Source organism: Eubalaena glacialis, chromosome 3 (genome assembly GCF_028564815.1).
Source record: "Eubalaena glacialis isolate mEubGla1 chromosome 3, mEubGla1.1.hap2.+ XY, whole genome shotgun sequence".
In the NCBI taxonomy this organism is placed as follows: Eukaryota; Metazoa; Chordata; class Mammalia; order Artiodactyla; family Balaenidae; genus Eubalaena; species Eubalaena glacialis.
The window spans coordinates 168,218,104-168,243,760 of record NC_083718.1 but is presented as its reverse complement, the minus strand read 5'-3'; the positions used below and the strand labels follow the sequence as shown (position 1 = coordinate 168,243,760).

The following is a 25,657-nucleotide window of genomic DNA, read 5'->3' as shown; positions in this document are numbered from 1 at the left end:
AGTGGAAGCCAGAGGGCATAGGAGCCACTGATGTGGTCCATATGGGTCAGCTTCCCAGGACAGGGAGCAGGCTGGAGAAGGATGGAAAGGAGCAAACCTCAGATGCCAGCGCACACAGCATCGATTTAGAAAGTCCGGTGTACTTACTTCTCCCGCAGCTCCACTAGACAAAGGGGTGCCCTGCTTCACCCCGCCAAGTCGGGAATGTGGCCCCAACACCAAAGGACTGTCATAGCTTTCACCTTAACTGTCTTCTCTTCCTCGATCTGCTAGGCTCCAGATGGTTATCATGGAGTTAATGTTCCTGGATCTTATCATCCTGAGAGGGGGTAGAAGGTTGTGAATAGAGGCACAGATAAGCTGCTGGGTGTTTTGTGAGTCTGAGCTGAAGCTGATTATCACGTATGGATGTTAGGCAAGTTCTTCCTCACAACCCAGCCTTCTACCTCAGGAAGGAGCTGTGTCTCATTCATCTTGGCAGCCCAGCTCAAGTCCAACGGACAGACGAGCCAACCTCTGGCCACCGTGGGACAAAGAACCAGAGTGGCAAAAAGCTCCCTAGGCTGAGAAGTGTCCCCAGATTAAACTGTTCCCACTGGCCAGACCTCTCTGCCCCCACCACTGGCCCGGACTCCCTGAGTTGGCATCTGGTATCTCACGGGCTCCCCAGTCCAGCCACAGAACTACAGCATGTCACCGGGAGGGTCTTTCCTGGCCAGTGGAACACTGATTCTGCATCGCTGATTTCACAGATGAGACATCATAGGCTTACAGGAAGGAAGAGACTGGCTTGGGTAGCCCAGCCGCCTCATGGCGAGCTGGGACTAGAATTCAGGATTGGAGACTCTAGTCAATAGCCATCTCTCTTTTATGTAAGATGGAAGGTGAAATCGGTTGTGGGGCCCTGGAAATGGCCTTGGCCCAAAATCAAAACGTGGTCTAGCCTCAGGCAAGTTTCAGTGTCAGGCTCATCTCAGCTGCTGAGGCCATGCACCCGGATCCTAGGCGCCCCCAGGCAGCAGTTCTGTGCAGGTGGGATGAAGCAGAGGCTCCAGTCAGGCAAATCGGTTCAAATCCAGATCCAACCTGTTAGTGGCTGTTTTACCTTAAACAGGTTAATCTTATGCTAATGAGGCTCAGTGTTCCAGTCCTGTAGACTTGGCTCTGTCATTAACCACTGAGTGGTATCAACTCCATGACCAGGTAAGCAAGTACTTCACAATGTCCAAAGGTCAACAAATGACACTTTTCTTTTCTTTTCCCTCCAGTTGGAAGACTGATGGAATATTTGCAACTTTTTTCTCAAAAAGCCAGAGGCCGACTAGTTTGAGTGTAGCTGCTAGAGCTTTGTGCTCTAGCCCCAAGAAACGGGGACCCCTGGGATAAAGGCAGGGGGCCCTCCTGATAGGCCAAGGATTCTGCCTCATTTTCATGGACTCAGGTGTAATTAGTAAAATCTTAAGGTTCTCCTCCCTTCTTCCCTAACCTCCACCGCACCCCCAATTTCCTCAGAGAAATGAAGAGTTCAGACATATAGGCCAAGGGCTTGGGTTTTAAATTAGACAACTTTGTCCTGACAGGAACCGAGTCACAGCTGTCATACCTGATTATTTTTAGAGTTACTACTAAACTCTTTGTACAGGATGAACTGCCACCGTTCAAGGCAAACAGAAAGACTTCACGTTTTATCATGACAGCTCTGGAGCCATCCGCCTCCTCGTGTTCATTATTTCCAACCTGTCTTTGGAAGGGATGAGGCAGCATCTTGACAATCGTACGGCGGGGAAGGCAGACCCCGGGGCTTGTTACTACATCCGTACGGCGGGGAAGGCAGACCCCGGGGCTTGTTACTACATCCAAGGGATGGAAAGCTCCCCAACTGAGCAAAGCCCACTGCCTCCAGGAAACCAAGGAAAAACATTCCGGGGGTGGGGGGTGGGGTGGGGTACTGCTCCAGAGCCTTCTCTGGATGAACCATTGTCTTTCACGAGAAGCAAAATTTGGCCGCCAAGTAGCCAACCAATAAGAGCACCTGTATGCAAATGCCACCAGCACTGGCCTGGAGTGGCCAGCTTGTGAGTGATGTCACAATCCCCTCTGACCCAACAATGCCACCACCACTGAAAAGGCGGACCCCTGCCTGCAGCTCTTACAGAGAGAAACATTCACCGCCAGCAGAGCACCTTCTAATTGCTCCTGGAGTGTGGCGGACAAAAGTCTCTGCTGTCTGAGTTATTAGATCCAGAAAATAAAATGACCTTATGAACATGGGAAAAGAAGTCCAGCTAAAGCCCAAAGCAAATGTCTCTTCTTACATCCACTTTTTGCTGAATTACAGAAACAAGTGCAAGCAGCAGCAGCCAAATACCTACCTTGGCTTTAAAGAGTTCTCTAGAAAGTGTTCGGAAAAATGGAGGTCTATCTCAAAGCACGAAAAGGCCAAATATGAAGCCCTGGCTAAGCTCGACAAAGCCCGATACCAGGAAGAGATGATGAATTACTCTGGCAGGAAGAAGAAGAAGAGAAAGCGGGATCCCCACGCACCCAGACGACCTCCATCATCCTTCCTACTCTTCTGCCAAGACCACTATGCCCAGCTCAAGTGGGAGAATCCAAACTGGTCAGTAGTGCAGGTGGCAAAGGCCTCGGGGAAGATGTGGTCAGCAATGACAGACAACGACAAGCAGCCCTATGAACAAAGGGCAGCTCTCCTGAAAGCTAAGTACCAAGAGGAACTGGGCATCTACCGTAATGCCAGGAAGAAGAGCCTCCAAGGGTCGGCTAAGAACCAGCGCAGAGGGTTCAAACAAACTGAGTCAGACACAGCTGATGGATCCAATTAGAAATAAAATGCCGTTCAACGGTACTGCCTGTCCCTGGTCTCGTGTGTAGCCTTAGAGGGGCCATCGCTGCCACTTTGGGCAACAAGTGAGTGGCATGGTGGAGCTGAGATCAGGGTTTGGAAACTGATCCCAGGAGGGGCTGGCTTTGGGAGAAGAGTCTGGAGAGTGTGTGGTCCGTACTTACCGGGCTTGGCTTGGGCAGGCAGGGTGGGGTGGGAATCTCCAGGTGTAAAGAAGCTAGGAGTCCTGGGGGTGGGAGCATCCTGGTCCCAAGTGGTTCTCCAGGGTGGAGGACCCTACTCAGAGTGAAATGAGCAAACGCCAGCCCTGCCACCCTCCTCGCCAGGAGGGCAAAAGGCCTGGAGTCCAGGTCAGGTTCCCAATTCAGGCCCCAGCAGAGGCTGGGAAACTGGAGTTTAGGTGGGCCTTAGGGGACTCAGTGTCTCCAGGGATTCCAGAACTGGTCCTCCAGCAAGGCTTAGATACTATTAGTGGGCCAGGATGAGACTCCAGTGGTGGTCCCTAGTCTAGTCACTAGGATGAAGCATGGGGCTGATTTTACAAAAACAGGCGTCTGACTCAGCCCCAAGTACTATAACTTGGAGAGAACCCTTTTCTCGACATTTTGGTGGGCGTCTGCCTGGTCATTTTTCTGTGGACGTAAGCACAACACACAGAGTGGACATTTGTTGCCTGTTTGACCACCCCGGCTTCCACTCCTTTTCCTCCTGATCACAGCACACCGACTCCATCCTGACCAAGGCTGGATCAGATGGAATCCCCCTGGCTACAGTGATTGGCTCAGTGACGGTCATGTGACCCAAGTTGGTCCAATCAGAGTGGATCTCAGGACTTGTGTAAGGAATCCTAGGGGAGGATGCAGCCCCGGGGGCCGTTGGTAGCCATTTGCCTCATTCTCAGGCCAAAATGTTAGTCCCTTTGGCATCCTGAACTTTCCATTGAAGATAAGCCCACACATTTTGGATTCTGTCTAAGATAGTTTGAGTTCGGTTTTCTGCCACTTAAAATGAGTCAAAACTTGTCATTTGATACAAATGGGATTGTTCCGTCTACTATAACTGTATTTTTCAGGCAATAATACACTGTGGGCAACGTTTCATACCAATCTAGACTGATATGGAATATTTTGAAATGGCTCTTGACTTTCGATATCAAAGAGCCTGGGCCAAAATGCAAAATTACTTTTTTTGTCAGCAGGTTCTGCATGCAACAGAATTCCTTAATTCCAGCTCTAAACCCCTATTCCATGAGGGATCTGCATCTCTGTAACCTGCTGTTGTTTCAAATTTTACTTTTGGAACAAAAATAAAAATACCTATTTTTGAATAGCCTTTTAGAACTGGGTCAGCCTTTAGGGGGTGAGAGGTAATAGAGTGGAGTGATTTAGAAATTCAGGGTCTGGAATCAGGCCATTTACGAAGGGCTCCCATGCGCCAGACCCTGTGCTGGGTACCAGGAGGCCCAACGCAGTCTACCGTTAGGTTCCTGCCCTGACGAGAGGGATGGACACGGGCATAAACCACCGCCCTACAAGGCCTGAGGAGGCTGTAGACTGCACAAAGAGCTGGGGGTGGGAGCGAGTACCACCTACCAAGGCAACTGCTAAAGTCTTCATGGAGGAAGCAGCTTTATCCTCCTCGGCAACCTTGTGCTCACGCTGGCCAGATTCCTGTTCCCCCTCTCCCATTCCCCACAGGTGCTGTTCCAACTTGGCTCTGCTTCCCTCCAGCCCAACCTCCAGTCTCTCAGGAGACACCCTCATTTCCTGCTTCATTGAGAATATAGAGATCATCAAACAAAGCACTGTCGGTTTCCTTCTTTCTCAACGTGAAATCCACAGCCATCTTCCCTCCTGGTCTCACGCCTCATAGCTAGAGCCCTCTCACTATCCTCTTCCCCAGCGGCCTCGGGCCCTTGCTCCTCACTGTAAAGATGCTGACTCTCCAGCCTGTAAGCTTGCTGTCCTGACACAAGTGGTTCTGATCACTGGCAGGACCTTGGGCAAGTAAGTTCTCGCTCCTCTGTCTCAGGTTTCTCATCTGTGCAAAGGGGATGATGCCTGCCCCTCAGGTTGTTTTAGTGATTAAATGATGTAACGCACACAAAAACATTTGGCACGGTCCTTAGCACATAAAAGGTACTGTGGTTGACCCTCTAGGGCGGCTGTCCTATGATTTCCCCCTCCTGGTGTTCACACCCTGGTACGACCCCCCTCCCATTAAATGTGGGCAGAATCTGTGACTTCCCTTTTTTTTTCCTTTTTTGGCCGTGCCACGCGGCATGCGGGATCTTAGTTCCCCGACCAGGGGTCGAACCTGCGCCCCCTGTAGTGGAAGCATGGAGTCTTAACCACTGGACCGCCAGAGAAGTCCCCCTGTGACTTGCCTTTTACCAACAGAATAGGGCAGGGGAGATGGGACGTGATTTCCTCTGTGATTACACCATGGTATATACAACTCTATCTTGCTGGTGGATTTGCTCTATAGAGATTCTTCCTGCTGGCTTGATGAAGTAAGTGGCCAAGCTGGGGAGGCCCACGTGGCAAGGAACTGTGGGGAATCTCTAGGAGTTGAAGGTGCCTCAGACCAACAGCCAGGAAAACACCGAAGCTCTCAGTCCTACAAACACAAGAAACTAAGTGCTGCAGCAACCACATAAGCGGGGAAGTGTGTCCTTCCCCAGCTGAGCCTCCACATGAGAACTCAGCCCTGGTTGACACCTTGATTGCAGCCTTGTGAGACCTCAAGTGGTGGACCCAGCTAAGCTGTTACCGGATTCTGACCCAGAGAAATGGTGAGATAACGAACGTGTGTTGTTTTAAGCCAACAAGTTTGTGGTAATTGGCTACACAGCAATAGGTAACTAATACAGTACTCAACAAATGCCAGCTTCCTCATCATCTTAAAATAAACCATCTTTAACCTTCCTTCTCCCTCCAGCCTCTACCCCACCTGTTTAATTTCTTTTCCTTTGCTACCAACCTCTGGAAGGTGGCAGACGCCCCCCAGTGCTAATTAGATCCTGACTTGTACTCTGCAGTGGTTCCAGTGAGGCTGTCTTGTTTCCAGCCTGGCTCTTGGTGGGCAGCGGCTGTGTGTTACATGACAGTCCCCTCCGGGAAGAGGGCCCACACACAGCTGGACCCCAGCCCTCATGCCACTCTTTTCTGGTTTCCTCTGTGATTAATTACGTGGATGTGGGTGGCTAAGTCAGAGTTTTGACAACAGTTTGCAGCGCCCCCGCTGAAAACTAACTCTATTAACAGTCCTTTATGAAAAAGCCGACAGGAGGTTGTGAATCTGCTGGCTTCTAATGACTGTAATGTAATGACAGTGAAGGGGGAAGGAGGGGAGGAGGAGGAGAAGTAGGGGGAGCCTGGGTCTAAGATAATGGGCGAGAGGAAAAGCAGGCAGAAAACCTGGTGTGGTACCAGCATTCCACGCACACCCACTCGGCTGGGCTCAGGGGCCCCTGCCCTCGGGAAGAAGGAGGCTGAGTCTTTGGGCCCATGGCTGTCTTAATGCCTGAATCACTCCACTCTGACCCTTCTCTCCCAGAGCCTTTTCCTGTGTTCATTTATTCAGCAAATATTCATGTCAATCTTAAGCCTGCAATGTACCAGGAACTGTTCTAGTACCAGGGAGGCAGCGAGGCCCCTGATCTCTTACAAATAAACAAGTCAACAAATAAACACACCAGGTCATTTTTTGATAGTGTCAAGTGCTCTGAAGAAAATAAACCGGGCTAATGAGATAAACAATGACAAGTGGGGTTGAGGGCGCTTTAAATGGGTGGTCAGAGAAGATGACATTTGGGTTTTGATTTAAAGGACAAGAGGGAGCCAGGCCTGCCAAGGTCTTAGGGGAGAGTTGTTCAAGTAGAAGGACAGCAAGTGCAAAGATCCTGAGGCAGGAGTGAGCTTGGCATATTAGACAGAGGGAGGCTAGAATGACTGGAGGGGTGAGTGAGTGGCTGAGATGCAGTTGGAGAGGGACAGGCCTTGGCAAGGAGTTTATTTTGAAACCTAAGGGCTATGGGAGCCAAAGAGGCTTTTCTGCAGGGGGATTCATGTGCTTCCATTTCCACTTCTGGTTAATGGTCATTCTAGAGTCTTCAAAGACTACCAATGTCAAGAAGGGGATGCTAGCGCCTCCCAGGTCTGCAAGAGAAAGAGGCAAGGCTAGCGAATACCAAATCCATGACCTTCTTCCCTTTTGGAGGGGAGATAATCAGGAGCCTCCACGTGGTCCTCCTGGGAGCAGCTGTAAGCTAAAAATCAAATGTGGAAGCTGTGAAACGTCTCTCCCTGTGATTTGTTTTCCCAGAGATGGGGGGAAGGACAGGCACGGGTGGCAAAATATTCCAGGGGCGCACTGCTTCCCAGGCCTCAGATTTCCATGTGGAGCAGCTCCCACTAGACCAGTGGTTCTCAACTTTGAGGCTGCATTAGAATCACCTCAGACCTTATTAAGATACAGAATGCTGGGCCCCACCCCTAGAGTTTGATTCAATTCTTCTGGGAGTTGGGCCTATAATTTGCATTTCTAAAAGTTCCCAGGTGGTACTGATGCTGCTGGCCCCAGGACCACGGAGGAGTTCTTTTTCCTCGTGCAGCCCTGGCATTTACTCTGAAGAGGAGGCATCACTGATCTGCCTAGTGACTTTGAGAGAGAGGAAGGGCTGACCTGCTCTTCCCCCGCCAACCCCAGCTGCAAAGTGTGTTCAGGTCTGCTCTCCAACCAGTTCATCAGTAATAAAGGTGAAAGGCTGATCCTCATCTGTCTTTCTCTTTCATCTGCCAACTGATTCTGAACTTGACAAAGGAATAAGTATTTATTTGTTTGTTTGTTTGTTTATTCATTTTTGGGGCTTCCCTCAAATCTCAACGGAGAAGTCGATCCCAGCTGCAAACAATCGATTAGCATCTGGGCCACACAGCATCACTGGGATCTTAGAGTTGATTTCAGCCTCCACTAAAGCATGTCTGGGGACAAAAATGTTCCGTTTCTGGGCCTATAAGACCGAGGATCAGGCCCCTGGCCAGGGTGAGGTCATCAGGGTGAAGTCACAAAGCCCTGGCACCTCTGCGTCTTGTCATGCACCTCTAATCACACGCCCACAAACAATACCTGCCCTCCAGGTGTGCTGGAGGATAAACGAAATGTCTGGGACATCCTTGTAAATGAAGTCTGATGTGTAAGAAGTGCCCAGTGGGTGGGGGTGCCTGCCCTGGTCTCTAAGGGATGGTGCAAAGAAGGAAAGAACAACACAAAGGCAGTTCAAGCAGGAGAAAGAGCTTGGCCAAAGGCCAAAAGGGGGTCATGTGACCCTGCAGACTGGCCTTGACCTCTGGGTGGATGAGCAGTGACGCACTGAGCGTTCCCGGGTGGCCATCCCCTCGTAACAGTTGCCTCGCAACAGCTCCCCCTACTTTTTGCTCCCTTTCCAGTCCTTTCTCTGCTCCAGCTGGCTGAGCGATATGTGAAGACTCCTCCCCGTCAGCAGTGAAACGTTTCAGTGGTTGCCCCTCACTACGGGAGTCTGACACAGGATAATCGGGCCATTGCTGCCTCGCGAGTTGCACTGTCGCCCACACTCAGCTTCTGAAATGGCTCCCAGTGAACCAGGTCTTCTGGTATTCACACCCTTGTGTGATTCCTCCCTTTGAGTGTGGGCTGGACCTAATGACTTCCTTCTGATGCACAGAATAGGGCCGAAGTGATAGGATGTCACTTCTTCGGAAGGGACTAGGCTATGAAAGACTCTCTCTGCCTCTCTCTCTCTCTCTCTCTCTCTCGCTTGCTCAAAGCAAACTGACATGTTGAAAGCCACCCTGTAGAGAGGCCCACATGGCAAGGAATTGAGGGTGGCTTCTGGCCAATGCCCAGCGAGGAACTGAGGCCCTCAAACAGCCGGCAAGGACCTGAATCCTGCCAGCAACCGTGAGTAAGCTTGGAAGTAGACCGCCCCCCAGCTCCAGTGGACACCTTTATTGCAACTTTATGACAGGCCCGGCTAAGCCGTACCTGATTCCTGACCCGTAGCAACTAAGGTGATAGATGTGGTTTCATGGCGCTAAGGTTTGGGATAATTTGTTGCAAACTGAAATAGATAATGAATACAGATTTTGGTATCAAGAGGGGGATAGTGCCATGAAAAATATCTAAAAAAGTGAGATGTCTTTGGAACCAGCAGTGGGTAGAGGCTGGGAGTATTCTGAAGACCTTGTTTGAGAAACCTGGACTTTGAGGATGTTGCTGGTGAAGGCTCAAAGGAAGTGAGAACATGTTACTGGAAACTGGAGGAAAGGGATCCTTGTTATGCAGTGGAAGAAAGTTTAGCGACAATGTCGTCTGCAGGGATGTGGAAGGCAGGACATGCACCGAATCAACTTTGTGATCTAGCTAAGGAGGTGTCCAAGCAAAGGGTTGAAGGTACTGGCTGGTTTCTTCTTGCTGCTTATGTGAGAAGAGAGATAAATGGAGGGAAAGGTGGTTGAAAAGGAGCCAGACTTCATAGTTTGGAAAGTTCTCAGCCTCCCAAGACAGCAAAGGATGCTAAAATTAAGAGATGGCTTTGAGCAGTGTCGAGAAAAGGTGGTCTGGAGATAAAGCTGAGGGTGTGACTGTGCAGCCTTTGGCTAAGACCTAGGAAAGATCAAAGGACTGTAGTATTATTCCACCACATAAAGGCCCTTTAAAGAGATTAGGGTGGGCCTTAGAGATCCTCAAGATCAAACAATAGGGCCTCTGGGAAGCATATGAGCATCGTCCCTTGGCCTTCTTAGCAGAAGCCCAAGGTAGAGAAGTTTAGTTCAAAGAAATCTGTGGTTGTGGCTTTTGTGTAAGAGAGTGACTCTCAATGAAATTCACAGAAGACCCACAAAGTTTTGGAGAAAACTATTATCAGAAGAAACACTGTCAGCTTGGACTAAAAAGGACAGAGACAGTAAAAAACAAAAAGAGGTCACTGGACTCCCAATATTCTCAGCAGGAAGCAGGCTGAAGAAAAGTCAGCTTCAAACATGCACTTCCTTTCATGAAGGAAAAAAAAAAAAAAAAAAAAAAGGAAGACTCAGAGGGAGAAACCAAGAACTCAGAAGGTGGAGTTAACTATTCCCAGATTTTAAAACTAATCAAGAATCTTCCAATATATTCCTGGATAGATTTCAGAACTGTTATGGACCAGGGACTTTTTTCTGCCTCACATTGTCCCCCCTTTTGAGTAAGAATGTCTAGAGCCATTACCCTGTACCTATCCCACCACTGTATGTCAGGTGTGTGGGGACAGAGAACTTGTCTGTTTCGTTTTGCAGAGCTACTGATCCAGAGTAACAGTACTCTAGGACCTGTACTCAAGGAACTACACCCAAGAGCCTCAACCACACTTGAACTTGATTTAGATGGTGAGATTCTGGACTTTGAGCTGATGCTTTCACGGGATGAGGCTTTTTGGGGCCTTGGGAAGGGGTAACTGTGTGTCGCATGTGGCAAGGACATGAATCATTGGGGGCTGGAGGGCAGTTGGCGGTAGGCAGCTTCAGAAGTGGCTAAACGCTCTTTGTCTCCTGGCACTCACACCCTTGTACAGCCCCCTCCCCTGGTGTGTGGGCTGGACCTAGTGACTTCCAACACAGGGAATACAGCATAAGTGACGGGCTGCCGCTTCTGAGATTAGGTTATAAAAGACTGTGACTCCGGTCTTCCTCTCTCTCGGAGTTGCTCTGACGAAGCCAGCAGCCATGTTGAAAGCTACCCTATGGAAAGGAACGGAGGTAGCCTCTGGTCAACAGCACTGAGGAACTCAAAATCCTTCAAAACACCCTTTGAATAAGCTTGGAGAAAATCCTTTTCCCCAGCTGAGCTTTGAGATGATCACAGCCCTGGAATACCCCTTGATGGCAGCCCTGTGAGAAACTCTAAGCCTGGAGAACCCAGCTAAGCCACACCCAGATTCCTAACACGCAGACAAGGTGAGATAATAAATGTTGCTTCAAACCATAAGTTTTGGGATGATTTGTTACACAGGAATAGATACTTAACACACCCACCCTAAGGTCCTGCCCTACAGTATTTCTCCCAGAAACACTATACTCTCCTCAGGGCCTTTGCACATGCTACTCCAGGCTGAACTCATCCTACCTTTTAGGTCTGGTAAACTTCCACCTTCAGACAAGACACAGGTCAAGTTTCCCTTCCTCCAGGAAGCCCTCTTGGACCCTCCCACCCTCCTCTGTGCTCCCATATCACATCACCATCTCGTTCATATCACATCTTAACTAGTGTTTGTCTTGACTAGTGAAGGAGGGCAGGTGCCTTGCCTTATTCATCCTGGTACCTTTAAAATCTAACACAATGCTTGACATGCAGTAAAATAATAATAGAAAACTGTTATTTATGTATCTATGCCATGCCTGGTAGTGTTTGAGGTAGTGTTTGAGGCAGAAACTTTAAACACCCCCATTTTGCAGATGAGGAACTGAGACTCTAGGCGAGGCGCTTGGTGCTGGAAAATGAGCAATGGAACCCGGAGAGGCTCCTCCCGTCCCGGGCTTGGCAGTGTCGGTTCCCTCCTCTCTCTCGGGAACTCTACACAGGCAGAGTTGGGCCAGGAGGCCTCCTGAGCGCCCAGACACACACTCTGTGTTTGGCATTTCCGGAGAAATACCTGGATCTTTCCCTTGGCGCCTCCGAGGAAGGGCTTGGCTGTCACCCAGAGAATTTGTTGGGCACCAGAAATCACACCTCCAGCTCTCTGCTCACAGCTGTGCCTCTGGCCCGCAGGCAGAATAAGCGTTTCCCCGCCCTCACACCCTGTCATTACGAACCATGTAAATTCCTCGATACTCATGTTGAAATGAACAGATGCGGCTCTGTATCTTTAATGCATTATCTGCAATTAGCAGCAGTGGGCATGAAAGAACTCTGCGGTCCCTGGGGCTGCCCCTGGTGGATGCAGCTGCGAGTACACTTGCGCTGAAGAATCCAGCCCGGCTCCTCTGGCCCACGCGGCTCCGGCGAGTGGGTGAGGGAGCGTCCATTCGCACAGCGTCTGCTCTGCCAGGAAGCAGAAGGGGGCCTGCCGACACCTGATGGTCACTCCACTGCCGACCTGGTCCTCCTGCCATCCCCCCTTATGCTGTCTAAACACCCTGAGAGGATGTCCTCCACCCGGATGTCAGGGGTGATAAAGGTTTTTACGGGCTTGGGGTCTGCAGTGTGGAGTAAAGGTCTGTGAGAAAATGCAAAGGGGCGTGCTGCCATGCCCGGGGCAAACGTAAGGGGGTGTCTGCACGGATTTCAGAGAAGAAGGTGCTGGTTGGTGAGAGGTACGTGTGCACACCAGCTCCGTCCGAAGGAGGAAGATATTTTTGGTAATACATATCATGCTAATAACTAGCATGTAGTGGGCGCTTACTGTGTTCCTGGCCCTGATTTAATGCTCGCCAAGCATCAGCAGAAGGCAGTGTCAATTCCCCCTGCCCCTGCCACCTCCAACCACAAACCACAGCCAAAGACCACCGGGAATCCACCTGTAGTTGAACAAAGTTGGGATTTTTGGCTCTTGGCAATGAGGGAGAATGCACAGCCCTGGGAACTGTGGGGCATCTCAGTAAGAGGAGGTTGGAAAGAACTTACTGTAGGAATTAGGTTTGATTTGGTGATTTGGGGGAGGTTCAAAGAAGTGGAGCTTTGCTCTGGATTGGATGCTGTCAGGAAGTCAATATACTTCTACCATTGGGTACTTAATAACTTTTATCTAGAAGGTGGGAGGAATGAAGCAAGACTAAAGTTGGAATTGGTAAAGAAGCGGCTGTCACTCACGTTAGCCAAGAGGGAGGGGATGTCCGGTCACTTGTCTTTCGGTAACGTCCTTGCTTGTGTCTGAGTTCAGATGTGGTTACGAAGTAGTCTTGTTTTTGTCTTAATCCATCACGGTCGTGCAGCGCTCACATGCCGCAGTCTAGGTGTGGGGGACAGGCCAGCTCCCAGCATCAGGCCAGTCTCTGGCCCTCAGGGGCTGCTGTTCCCTTTCCCAACAGGCCCTGTTATTGTGCCAATTTACAGAAATAAAGAAATTGAGGCTCAGAGAGTTGCCAAAGCTACGAAGTGGTGCTGTGATTCCAGCATCGCTGAAACTGCAATGGGTGCTGAGGGATGCAGGGGACAGGAGGGGAAGGGGTATGACTATGGGAAGCCAGGCTGACCATGAAGGGGACTGGCTATGATGGTGAAATAGAGAGAACATAGGATTTGGAGCCGGAGATCTCCACTTTCGAAATCTGTCCCTGCCACTTCCTAGCTACCCGGCCCTGGGCAATTTTCTGAACATCTTAGATCCAATTTCTTCTTTCGCATGATGGGAATATAAATATCTGTTTCCCACAGTTATCGTGAGAAAAAAAATGGAAGAGACACAGTATAAGGCACCTATGCAACACTGGGGGACAGAAGAGTCCCCTCCGAGCACTTCCTGTGTGCCAGCCACCGTTCTGGGTATCTCACACGTACAGACTCATCTAACACAGCCGCCCCGTGAGGCAGGTTCTATTAGAGTCCCTGGTTTGCAGGAGAGAAGATGGAGGTACAGAGAGGTTAAGCAACTTCTCTGAGGTCACACAGCTATCAAGGAGCAGAACTCAGGCATGCTGGCTCCAGCACCCTCACTCTACTCCCTCATGGTAGCTGTTGGATCACAGCCCCTTCCCTCCCCTTGCTGCAAGGACTTCAACCTCAACGAGTCTAGTCACATTTTGATGGTGATTGCTTGCCCTGGAACTCCCCTGGTGCCAGACTTTTGCTCATGGAAGGGTCTAAGCTGCTTGCTTGGCTCTGGTTCGGAGAGCACTTGTTTCCTTTTGGAAAGTCAAAACACTCTTGGCATGACAAATACTATAGATTCAGCTCGCCACAGTGGACAGATCAAATAGAACATAGTATTGCCTTATTGGTATTCCTGTGCCTTTCAGTAAGTAGTAAAGTCAGAGAGAAAAACACCGAGAAATGAGTAAAAACTAAAAGGGGCCCAGGGAGGGGTGGGGGGGAATGACTCAGTGCTGCAGCCAAAGCCCTCCTGTGCCAAGGCTGACGTGTGGGCAGAAGGCTGCCCGAGAGGAAAGGGGTCAGAAGTGGCCAGTCGGGCCCCTCCCATCCCACAGCAGCAGGCAGCTGTTCAGAGTGGCCTCAGCGCCACAGTCCAAGGCTGAATCAGCTCTGGTTAGTCCTAAGCGGTTGAGTAGTTTGGAGTTTGTGTCCCCAGTTCTGGAAGACTGGGAGGCAAGGACTCCTGGGCCCAGGGACGCCGGTAACCAAGGTCCTTCCTGCCTCCGACCCCCTCCAGGCCGCGTTCCACCACCACTTGAGGGAGATGAAGTCCTGGAACTCCCATCAACATTCCCTCCGCTGTTTCATGCAACCCCCCCTCATTGTCATCAACCTTCTTGAGGCTCATCTGTTCTTAATTATATCTCTAAATCCCAAGGCATTACAACTGTGCGAATTGGGGGAATTAAGCTGCTTAGAGGATTCACAGTAATCACAGTAATCTCTGGTATTTACAGAGCTTCCCTTTGTAGACTGTGAAAGCCAGATAGACAACATTGTAGTGGCGAGGGTCCCGTGAAATTGCTCTCAAGTTCTCTTCACAGAGTGCCAGGCCCTTAGTCGGTCTGATTTTGTTTTGCTCAAGGAGGTAGATGAGAAAAGTAGTTTTCTCCATTACCTCCTGAGGGAGACCGAAGAGAAGCTGGAACGGTGAAACCCACGTAGAAGATATGCCTTGGGTTGTGTGCCCAGCCCGAGCTCTCTGTTCAGGACTGCCGTGCTGCCCCCTCCCCAGCTCACCGCCGAAGGGGTGGGCTCCTTCCCGCGGCTATGTCTGTTCCAGTTGAGCACCCCCCCCTTCTTGGTATCAGCTGATTGGACAAGAAGTTGACACTCGACTCATGAGCTGGGCCAACCAGATCCTCTCTCTTGCTAATTCAAGGCAAGAGATGTGGAAACTGGGAGTCAGTCAGTTGGTCCCTAAAGCCTGAAGGTCAGGCAGACTCAGGGATGGGAGTGACCATCGGGGACTGTGTGTACTGCTTAACAATCAGAGAGAAGGGGAGTAGACCATGACAGCTGAGAGAGTTGCTCTCCAGCACTTTCTGTCCCATGTATTTAGTCAGTAAACCCTTTGGATTCCTAAGCCAGGAGCCATCCCCATGAGGCCATTACTGCATGAAAGTGAGGCATTGGAAACAACCTGAAACTCCTGCATTGTTTTCTGACACTCCATGCCTTCCCTTCAGCTTCAGTGGAAGATGAGGCCAGGTCCCGTTGGTACACGAGATGGAAGCAGCCACACTTCCTCTCTAACGGGGACACCACAGCCGGTATCACAGGTGAGTGGGAGCCGCCCATGGTCCATTCCAGAGACCCCTGCTGACCTTTATCAGAAGCCAACATGGGCCTCCCCAGAGAGCTGGGGTGTGAGGCACGGCTGCCCTTGGACTCCACAGCTTGAACGAAAAGGACTGAGAAAAGTCCCTGCGAAGAAGCCATTGTTATGACACAGCACAGCCATCTGGTCCCCCCATTGATCTGACAGCGGTAGCAGGGGTGGAAGGCAGCAGACACGGAGGCCCTGGGAGCACAATCCAATGCAGAGCCCTCATTGATCCATGTACCTGCCTGAGGACTGGCCAGACTCTCTGTGTTTAAAAGACACTCACGGAAGGTCAGGGCTGGAAGGGCACCTTAGGGCGGCCCCAGGACAGCCCAGCGTTGTCACAAATGGGAAAAGCAAGCCCCAAAGACACGACTGAGATGTGACCTTTCCAGTTCAATCAAGGGAGTCCAAATAGCATTCGTTGTTTATTGGGCAGTTTTGTGGGAAAGGTGGGGGTGGTATTGTTGTGCTTTGTAGCCCTATGTTGCCCTCCCACAGGGAGAAAAGCAAAGAGAATATATATTTATGTGGAGTCTGTAGGACTGAATCATAAGTACTTGGCCTAAAAAAAAAAAAAAGCACATAGTTACCACCAAGGTAAGCAATGTGCTGTCACTAATTCAGAAGTCCCATTCTCCCCCATCCCCCGCCCCCCTGCTCCATGGGACACGGAGCAGCAAATCACAGATTTATCTCAGCCGGAGGTTCAAATAATGTATGTGAGACAGTGGCTTCTGTGATGCCCGCCTTTGCTTAGCCACATATTCTGTTTCAACCTACCCTGTCCCAGTGCCAGTGAGTCTCTAGCAGAAAATTCATCATGACCCCCTTGTCCTCGAGTCAAGTGGATTCTGGAAATAGTCTGTTCTCCTCCCCCATACTCCCCACCCCAATCCAAGATGCCATGGGTTCTGTGGGATTCAGCCTTTGTAGTTAACCATACCACTGACTTGTGGCCTGTCTGCCTAACTGGCCTGCTGTAGTCTCTGGTCCCCACTCCTGTTCCCTCATGGGCTAGGAGCCTGGTGAAACCTTCTGGCGTTTCTGGGGTTTGGCCCCATTCTCCTGAGTGCTAGGATTTATCCTTCCCTTCTCCATCAGCCCACAAGTGTCCCTGATCTAAAATTCATACAAGCACCTAGGCCATGTGTCCACCCACTCTCTCAGAATTTTCCTTTCAAAAATGCAGGCCCACATGAGGGTAGAATTTGCCTTTTTCCTTGGTTGTTAATATGGACAGTCAGTCTGTTTTCAAGTCCTGCTCTAATCGGCATCATCATAGTTATGAGTATTGGCTTTAGAGTGAAAAGAGTTGGCCCTGAATTCTGTCCACACTACTGACCAACGGTACGAACTTGGGCGACTAATTCTTCTAACTCCATTCTTCTGAGCCTCATTTTCCTCACCTGTGTAAAGTGGTTGTTAAAACCTATCCCACATGACTGGTACACAGTAAATGAGAGCATACCTGAAATAATGGGTAGAAAGAACATAGCATAATGTAACACATAATATTAACATGTAACATTCACTGAGAGCTTTGATATGTTAAATTCTGGGCAAAGTGCTTTGCAAACATTACGTTAGTTAATTTGCATAGTAATCTTGTGAGATCCTATTTTCCCAAATTTTTAAATGAGAGCTTTGAGCCTTGAAAGGTTAAGTAAATTGCCCAAGGTCAACAGTTGGGTAGTGGTTGAGCAAGCACCAACTGTGACCTCGTGGAGACCAAAGGTTACGATTTATCTCATTCAGTGTCTTAGTACAATGCCTAATATATAGTAGGCACTTGAAAAATGTGTGTTGAATTAATGCATGCCTCCCAAGTCAGTGCTCCTTCGCATAACTGAGTTGAGAGCTCAGCTTTATCAACTGATTTTTTCTCTGTCTCTGTCTTTTTTTTTTTTTTTTTTTTGCAGCTGGGGATACTAAGCTGTTCATTTGTGTTTTATTTCTGCCAGTATTTGTGTTCTTATCCTTAGTATGGCTATTACTGGATTTTTAATACATTCAAACCTTCTATCTGAATGGATACATAATTTCCATACCACCTACTTTTAATCAGAGAGTACCCACAGATTCAGCACTTTGGACAGAGCTAGGATTTTTTTATAGCTAATGGCTGTTGGTATTGTATTTTATTTGCATTTTAAAACTATTTCCAATAAGTGTGTGACCCACATATGAGAAAATACTGTATTCCCCACTCAGTGGTTCTGGCTCTCTCTTCCTTTTCATAGTCTATCAGATGAGAAAAGATTGCCATAAAGATTTTATGAGTCCAAGAGAAACATTACTCAAACAGGATTTATTTCAAAGGCATCATTCTGAAACCATGGCATGTTGTCTAAAAGGGAATCAAAGCCCATATTGGTGAAATTTTTATACTCAAATGAAGTCCAAATGTTGCATAAGATCCTCTTAATGTCTACCAAGTGAGCAACTTCTTCAGTTTGGTTCAAATCAGCAGACAATTTATAGAGTATGTATTTTCAGCATCTCTGGGTCCATACTTGAAACCAGTGATAAGAGACAAGAATACGATCTTTGCCCATGTGCACTCACACAAGGAGAAAGGTAATTACGGGTTTGGTACTTTCAGACCTTCATACTCTGGGACAAAAAATGTCTTTATGATGCCCAATACATGTCAGGCACTCTGTTGAACACTGCAAGGAAAACAAGGCACATTTTTTACCTTCAAGGGCCTACTGCCTGGTTGGGGAGACACACATATCCTTATGCAGCATACTATGTAGTGAGATAAGGGTTATGCTAGAAATAGGTACAAGAACTTGTCAGCTGGGAGCTGGTTCTAGAATTGTGTGAGATGTCTATCATCCTTTGTCTAGCTGACAAACTCCTATTCATTCTTCAAGAACCCAAATCAAACATCTTCTCCTCTGAATGCTTTCCTCACTGTCCAAGACAGAATTGGCCTTCCCTCCTTGGGGTTCCCACAAAATCTTGAATAAAGGGAAAGTGGGGGTGACAGATACTAAATAAGTAACTATTAAAAATATCTATGTCTATATCTATATCTATACACACACACACACACACACACACACACATTTCTGCAGGGGTAAAGAGCAGGAAATAATTAACTGTCAAGGAAGAGGTGGAAATTACTTGAATTGATTCTGGAAAAATGTGGAGAAGGTCATTCCAGATGGAGAATGCAGGAAGGATAAAGGCATGACAGGATGCACGGTCATGATGTATTTACAGAATGGCAAGTAGCTACAGTGGCTGAAGCAAGGCAGAGGAATGGTGGGCGGAGCTGGTGATAATGGGGAGAAGTGGCAGAAGATGAAGCTGCTGTTTTAGGATGGGGTCAGATTATGAAAATCCTCTGCTAAGAAGTTTGTTCCTCATCCTGCAGGTGGTAGAAACTAACGAAATGTATTTTAACTTTTACTGATTTTTCTGCACCCAGAAAGTAACATAGACTTGTTGTAAAACTTTAAGAGAACACAAAAGAACATAAAAAATACATTAGCACCCCATTCTGAGCTCATGGTGCTACTATTTTTCTTGTCTGCTTTTTTTAGTGACTATTATATATGTATGTGTGTAAAAATGTTAGTTCATACTATATACATTGTTTCGTATGTTGATTTTTTTTCACTTAATATCATATTAAGCATTTTCCAATTTCTTTGAACATTCTTTGAAATTAATTGCTACATGTTTTATCAGCCACATGTATCACAGTTTATGGAACTATTAATGCTGGAAATATACTATTTCCTTTTCCCCACTATAATAAACATCACTGCAAGGAACATCCTGTGTATCCATTTTACAAAGACCTCTCACTATTTCCTCAAGATAAAGTCCTAAAAGTGGCATGCATTTTTTACATTTTAATCACTATGTACTGTCAAACTACCTTCCCAGAAAACGTTCTGCCAATTTATAATACCACCAACAGGGCACGAGGCTCAAAGAGGTTAAATGACTTGCCTAAGATTAAACAGCCGGGGAGTGGAGGGCTGGAAATCAAATGTGGGCACCGGTATCCACAGGGCTATGGCAGAGCTTTGGTGGGGAGATGGAGGATGGGGTGGCCAGAGGTAATTGAGTCTGGAGCACTGAAACTGACTTGGGTGAAGACGGATGGTCTAATGAGACAGCTTCAAAAGACAGGCTGTTCCACGGACAACACTTGCAATTTCATACTCTCTATAAAGCTGCCTATATGTCACGACTCTTCCCACTTGAGAGTGTTCAGACCAAAGAGGAATAAAACACATCTCCCTTTCTCTTGACTGTTATTCTTTTGTAGACCCAGGCCTTGGACTGGCATTAGTGCACATGGCACGTGTGAAAACTTGCCTGGTCATCTGAAGTGTGATTCAAGGAGGATTCCTCCTTCATGCCTGAACAAGTCTACACTAGGCATACCCTTCCTTAAGCCATAAGGAAATCAGGCACCCATCTCTCTGGGGATACAGCATGTTTTCTCAGTTGTCTCCTAACTAAGAAATGACTTGATGAGGGATAAAAGATTCAGGATCCTAGCTCTTTCAATCCTCATACCTTGATCTACTAGCTGACTTCTTTCTCCCCTCCCTCCCACTCCTTCCCTTCACAGCCATAAACACAGTAATATAAGTCTAGGCAGAACATGAGGACCAAACTCAAGGGAGTCATCTCATCAAAGTACCGTATCTTAGACACTACAGGCTTGAAAGGGATTCAGAGTTGCACTGCAGCTGACTCCATAAATCCCCACTATGACACCTCCAACTAGTGTTTGTCCGGCACCTGCTTAACTCCAACAGTCCTCCCGCAGAAAGCTGTTCTCTTCTAACTATTAGATCTTGCACCAAGTCAAGGTGTGACTCTTGCAACTACCCATTGTTTCAGTTTCTGCCAATTAGCTAAACTTTCTTCCCTATGATGGACACTTAACTACCTGAAAATAGGTGCCATTTTCCTCTCAGGATGCTGGAGGTGCTGCAGCATAAGTGTCTAAGGCTTTGGAGTCATACAGACCTGGGGTTCCGCTTCTGACTCTAGTAAACAGCTGTGCTTCTTAGGGCAAGTTGCTAAACATCTCCAAATCTCCAGTTATTTCCTGGACCAAAGATAATGATGCATTTACCTCACTGGAGAGTAGTGAGGACTGAGTGAAATGCCAATAGTGCGGCAAGTGGTGGGTGGTTGATAGACGCTGGGTCCCCTCACAATTGTCTCTTTCTAAGTCAGTATTTCTCAAAGGTACTCTCTGACTTGTTGCATCGAGATGGCCTAGGGTGGGTATTTAAAATGCAGATTTCTGGGTCATAGCCCTAATCCACTGAGTCACATTCAGTGGGAGTGGGATCTGGGAACTTCTATTTGTTTAGTTCGGGCAGTATCCACGTGCCGAGAAGTTGGAAGGCCTTAAGACCTTTGGGAACTCTCCAAAGCTGCTCAGGGGTCCACACTCAAGGGCCGATCTGTCTGATCCCTGAGTGAGACGCCCCACAGAGGACACATGCCTCTGAACTGGGAAGCAAGGCCTTGTTTTCAGGGAGTCTTGCTCTTTTCTCATTCAGAGGCCTTCCCTCTGTATTCTGGGATCTGGAATGTGGAAGTGGGAGGGGATTGGGAAAGGTGCTGCCATGTAGATCAGGGCTTAAGCTATTTTGATAATCTTCATATCGCCCAAGGGAGAGGATCAGCCCTTCAGAGGGAGAGAAGCAGGGGCCCAGGGGTCAGCCAAGCAGATTGATATTGAGGGCACACTCCAGGCCAGGCCGGGAGCTGGAGGGCCAACACAGTCGAGCAGTGGATGACAGAACGCCCTGGCCTTTCCTGGACACGCTGCATATCTGTGCAACCAACTCCAGACCTGCCCTCTGGAGGAGCGGGGCCCCCAGTGAGTCCTCACACTTGGAACAGTTTACGTACTTACCCTCATGAGCCCCCTCGTCATCTCGGCTCCACTCTCTTTCCCTGCTGTGAGTTCTCCCAGGTGTGAGTTCTTTCCTTGTACCCAATTTTGTGCTGATGGCTCGCGAAAGTCTATTTACAACCCACGCCCCTCCCCCAAGTTTCAGATCCTTACATCCATCTACCTTAGACGGCCCGTAGGCATCCAATGCTTAACACGCCAGCACTCCCTTCACCATCTCTTGCCATCCACCTGCCACGCAAACCAAGAGTGGGAGCCACCTTTTTTCCTCCTCCTAATTAGTCCCCCAGGTTCACTGGATCACTAACCAAGTGATGCTGTGTGTATGGTCTTCCAGACTCTTAAATCCACCCCTCCATACAGTCTCCGCTGTTACCATCTGGGTTTATTCAGGCCTCATCATTTCTCACCTGGGCTACTGCAACAATGGGCAGCTTGTGTCTGAGCCTGGATCCGTCCCTGCATCCATCCCTCCATCCTGTTCTCCAGCAGCAGCCAGAGTGGTCTTTCAAAAAGGCAAAGCTGATCATGTCATTCGCCTGCTATAAACCTTTCAGTGCCTCCCTATTGTCCCCAGAATAAAATACAAATAATCCGGCCTCCCTCTACCTCTTTAGGCTCATCCCCTCTCCGTTTTCCCACATCCTTCAGCTACATTTCCAGGCATGGAACCTGGGAACTCCTCCTCCTTCCAGGGCCCCTGGGCTGACCGGTCTCCCTGAAGACCAGGCTTCTATGCAGAAAAATCTACCCTGCCCAAACAGAGACCCCTTAAGGTATACTATCCTCAAACACCCAAGTGCTTAGCCTGGCTTATGGAAGAGGCAGTGGTACTCTACCACAGGATGATTAGGACAGCAATGAACTTAAATCCCAGCCACTGCTGGAGAATATCTGCTTCTGAATTCAGTTTGGTTCAATTCAATCCAATTTAATTCAGCGCAGTTATCGAGTGCCCACTATTCACCCTGTAAGGGCTGGCTACGGAAGGTCCAGAGAGAAAGGCAGAGATCCCTCTTGGGAAGCCGTAACTAGCCAGGGCATGGGACACCACATGAGGAGGCAGGAATTGGGGTGTTGGAACCAGGTAGGCATGTTGTGGTCAGTCCTGGAGCACTCAGGAGGTCAAGAATTTGCCAGGTTCTTATGCTAGCCCCTGGTCAGTGGCAAGTTTTGTAATTTTGCTAATTATTTCTTATCAAATATGAGTATAGAGAAGATACCACCAGTTTAGTCTAATAGGAAGTCTCAGGTATAAAACATATGAAAGAAACTGGGATTTTCTTTCTTTCTTTCATATGGGGGCAGGGGCTCCAGTGACAGAGAACTTAGCTCTACTACTTACTAGCGGAGGCACCTTGGGCAGCCTATGTTAACTTTCTGAGCCTCAGTTTCCTCATTTGTAAAAGGGGAATGAAAGTAATCCTGTCTCACAGGGTTACGGAAAGGGTTAAAAGAGATTATGCATATAAAGTGCTTATTAGCACAGCACCAAGGGCCTGTAAGGAGTGTGAAAAGTGTTAGCCCATTCAATAAACAAACGCACGAGTGGAATGCACATCTCAGGAGTGCCGGCCAGCTGGAAGGGCCCTGGATGAAGAGCTCAGAGTTTGAACTATACTCTGTAGGGTAACAGCAACCACTGAAGGTTTGCAGCAAGGAAATGGCAAGGCCAGTGAGGACCACACTGGCCAGAAGAGAGGACAGATGGGAGGGGAGATATTGGAGCCTAGTGGGAGGCTGCCTCAGTGTTCCAGGTGTTAGAGCACCTGAGCGAGGTTGGGATCTTGGTGTTGCGATAAAAGGGACAAATTGGAAAGACATTTAGGAGGTAGAACTAGCAGGACCTGGCAACCAAGAGATGCCAGCAGATGACAGCTGCCCTGCTGCCAAGCAGACTCAATGCCCATGAAAGAGAGGATCCAGTTAGGGACTCAGGGGAGAAGCGATGCCCTCCCCGGAAGGCCCTGGCCACTGTTTCCATTGGGAATGCTGGCCTTTTTGCTCTTTCTCATCCCTAGGTTCATGAGGCTCATGAATGGTCCATCCACAGAGTGGGGCACAGTGGGCAGCCCACAGGAAGTTCTTTTACAAAAGAGGTGGTGGGGCTTCCAGTGGGGGCCAGTGGCCTGCAGCAGGAAAGGACTGCCCTCTTGGCAGATGGAAAGGGACAGAAATCACTCTAATTGCAGCCTGTTTTGCAGGGGAAGCCTCCAAAGCTGGTTAGAAAAGAAAAACCTCTCAAAATAGTCCAAAGAAAGGGAAAAGGACTCTCACATGTTTATAGCTACTTTGAGCCAAGCACCATCACCTATTTCTTCTCATTCAACCTTCAGCACGGCTGCAGAAAGGATTAGCTGCCTATTTTACAGATAGGGAAACTGAGGCTCACAGAGCTTTTCCTATAGTGTATACTTGTAACTTACATAATATTGTACATGAACTATACTTCAATAAAAATGTAAATAAATCAAATCAAAACAAAACAAAAAAAGATAGCAAATATAAAAATAATCTAACCCAGTTTGTCAATGGTGGAACCGGATTCAAACCCAGCTCTCTGACTCCACAGCACATTCTCTTTCCTCTACAACATATTTCATAATCTTTAATTTTAAAAGTCCCATTTCTTCAGACATTCACATAAGGCTGTTGGCAGTGCAAAATGATCGAATGCTTTTAGAAAGCAATTTGGCAATAAGAATCAAGAGTCTTGAAAAAATATTCATTCTGGAAATCGCTCCTAAAGAAATCACCATAAATTCAGAAAAAAAAAAAAAACGCTTTACACACTACAACATTCTTCACAGCAATATTTATAACATGAACAATTGGAGACGATCTAAATGTTCACAGAAAGAAGAATGGCTGTGAATATCTGTTTAATGGAATATTTGGGGGCCGAGGGTTTATAATAATAAGGAAAATACCAACATTACAAGTGGAACATAATCAGGATGCAAAATTACATATGGCATCATCTAGCGATGGTGCTAGAGAGCCACGTGGGGTTCCATTTTTTGGCACTTTCTCCTCCAATCTCCATCAGCCCCTTCTAAATCACTCTAGATTTTAAAAATTAATAACATTACTTAATATGGATAATGCATGATTGATCAACCTTATACAAAGTGGGAGTATAATCATTTTTAGAAATTTTGTTATTTTTGTTGATCTGTAATAAAGAATTTAGAAAAAAATTATGCTTGCCTTTAAGTGTCTCCTATGCAGAAATAATGGGGATGCCAAACCTACCATTCTTCTTGAATACAGTTCTGGAGGCATTAGCCATGTAAGAAGCCAGGGGAACAAAAAGCATACACATCGGAAAGGAAGAAGCAAAATCACATTACTTGCAGCTAATATGATTTTCTAACCTAGAAAATCTGAAATAATCAACTTTAAAACTATTAGAGCTAATGTGGGAGTTCAACAAGATTGTTGATTACAAAAGAAATGTACAAAAATCAATGGATCTCTTATTTACAAGCAATAAACAATTAGAAAATGCAATGGCAAAATGATACTCTTCACAATAACAATAAAAGCTATAAAACTACCTAAGAATAAACCTAACAAGAAATTTACTAGGCCTAAATGATGAAAACTATAAAATTTTATTAAATAATGTAAACAAAGATCTGAAAAATGGGAGACATACCATGGTCCTGTACAGGAATATTCACTATTGTAGAAATGTCAGTTCTTTCCAAATTAACCTACAAATTCAGTGAAATTCTAACCAAAATCACAATGGAATTTCTTGCGAGAAATCTGAAAATCTTATTCTAAAATTTATCTGGAAAAGTAAATGCACAAAAATTGCCAATAAAATGTTTTAAAACGAACAGTGAGGGAGAACTTTTCCTACTAGAGAACAAAAATTACTATATAACTATGGTAATTGAAACTATGGGATTCTGGCACATAAGTAGAAAACCAGATAAATGAAATAGAAGAAAAAATCCAGATGTAGAACCATGGATAGACATGAACTTAGTTTATGATAAAAGGGCCATTTCAAATCAGAAAGGACAGGTTTGGGAACAATTCATTATTCTTTTGGAACTAAAAGTTAGATCTATATCTCACACCTGGCACAAAATATAATTCAGGCAGATTAAAGAGCTGACTTCAAAATATAAAAGTCTGAGAGTTCTAGAAGAAACAGAGAAGACTATTTTTTGTAATCTCCAAGTGGGGAAGTATTCCTGGCCCAGACACAAAACTCAGGAGTCACAAAGGAAAAGAACAACTGATTTGATGATAAAAATGTAAAATGTCTGCTATGAGGAAGAATAAAATAAAGCTGAAAGACAAGTTACTTACTGAGGAAAATTTTACAACATATAGGACAAACTGGTATAGACTGAATGTCTGTGTCCCCCCCAAATTTCATATGTTGAAACCTAACCCCCAATGTCATGGTATTTGGAGGTGGGGGTCCTTGATA

At 47.3% G+C, this 25,657-nt stretch overlaps 2 protein-coding genes across 7 annotated transcripts in view; one reads left to right on the top strand and one right to left on the bottom strand.

The window, feature by feature from the left end:
- The window catches only part of CSMD2 (CUB and Sushi multiple domains 2), a 661,810-nt gene that overhangs the window by 362,024 nt on the left and 274,129 nt on the right, over positions 1–25,657 (bottom strand). The gene's annotated exons all lie outside the window — the stretch shown is intronic.
- HMGB4 (high mobility group box 4) lies at positions 2,268–2,843 on the top strand. The gene has a single exon (XM_061186828.1). It carries the CDS (start codon positions 2,268–2,270, stop codon positions 2,841–2,843), a length of 576 nt encoding a protein of 191 aa, XP_061042811.1.

Excerpts from the sequence above, each read along its gene's own strand:
- HMGB4 (XM_061186828.1), top strand. The coding sequence starts at position 2,268 with ATGGGAAAAGAAGTCCAGCTAAAGCCCAAAGCAAATGTCTCTTCTTAC.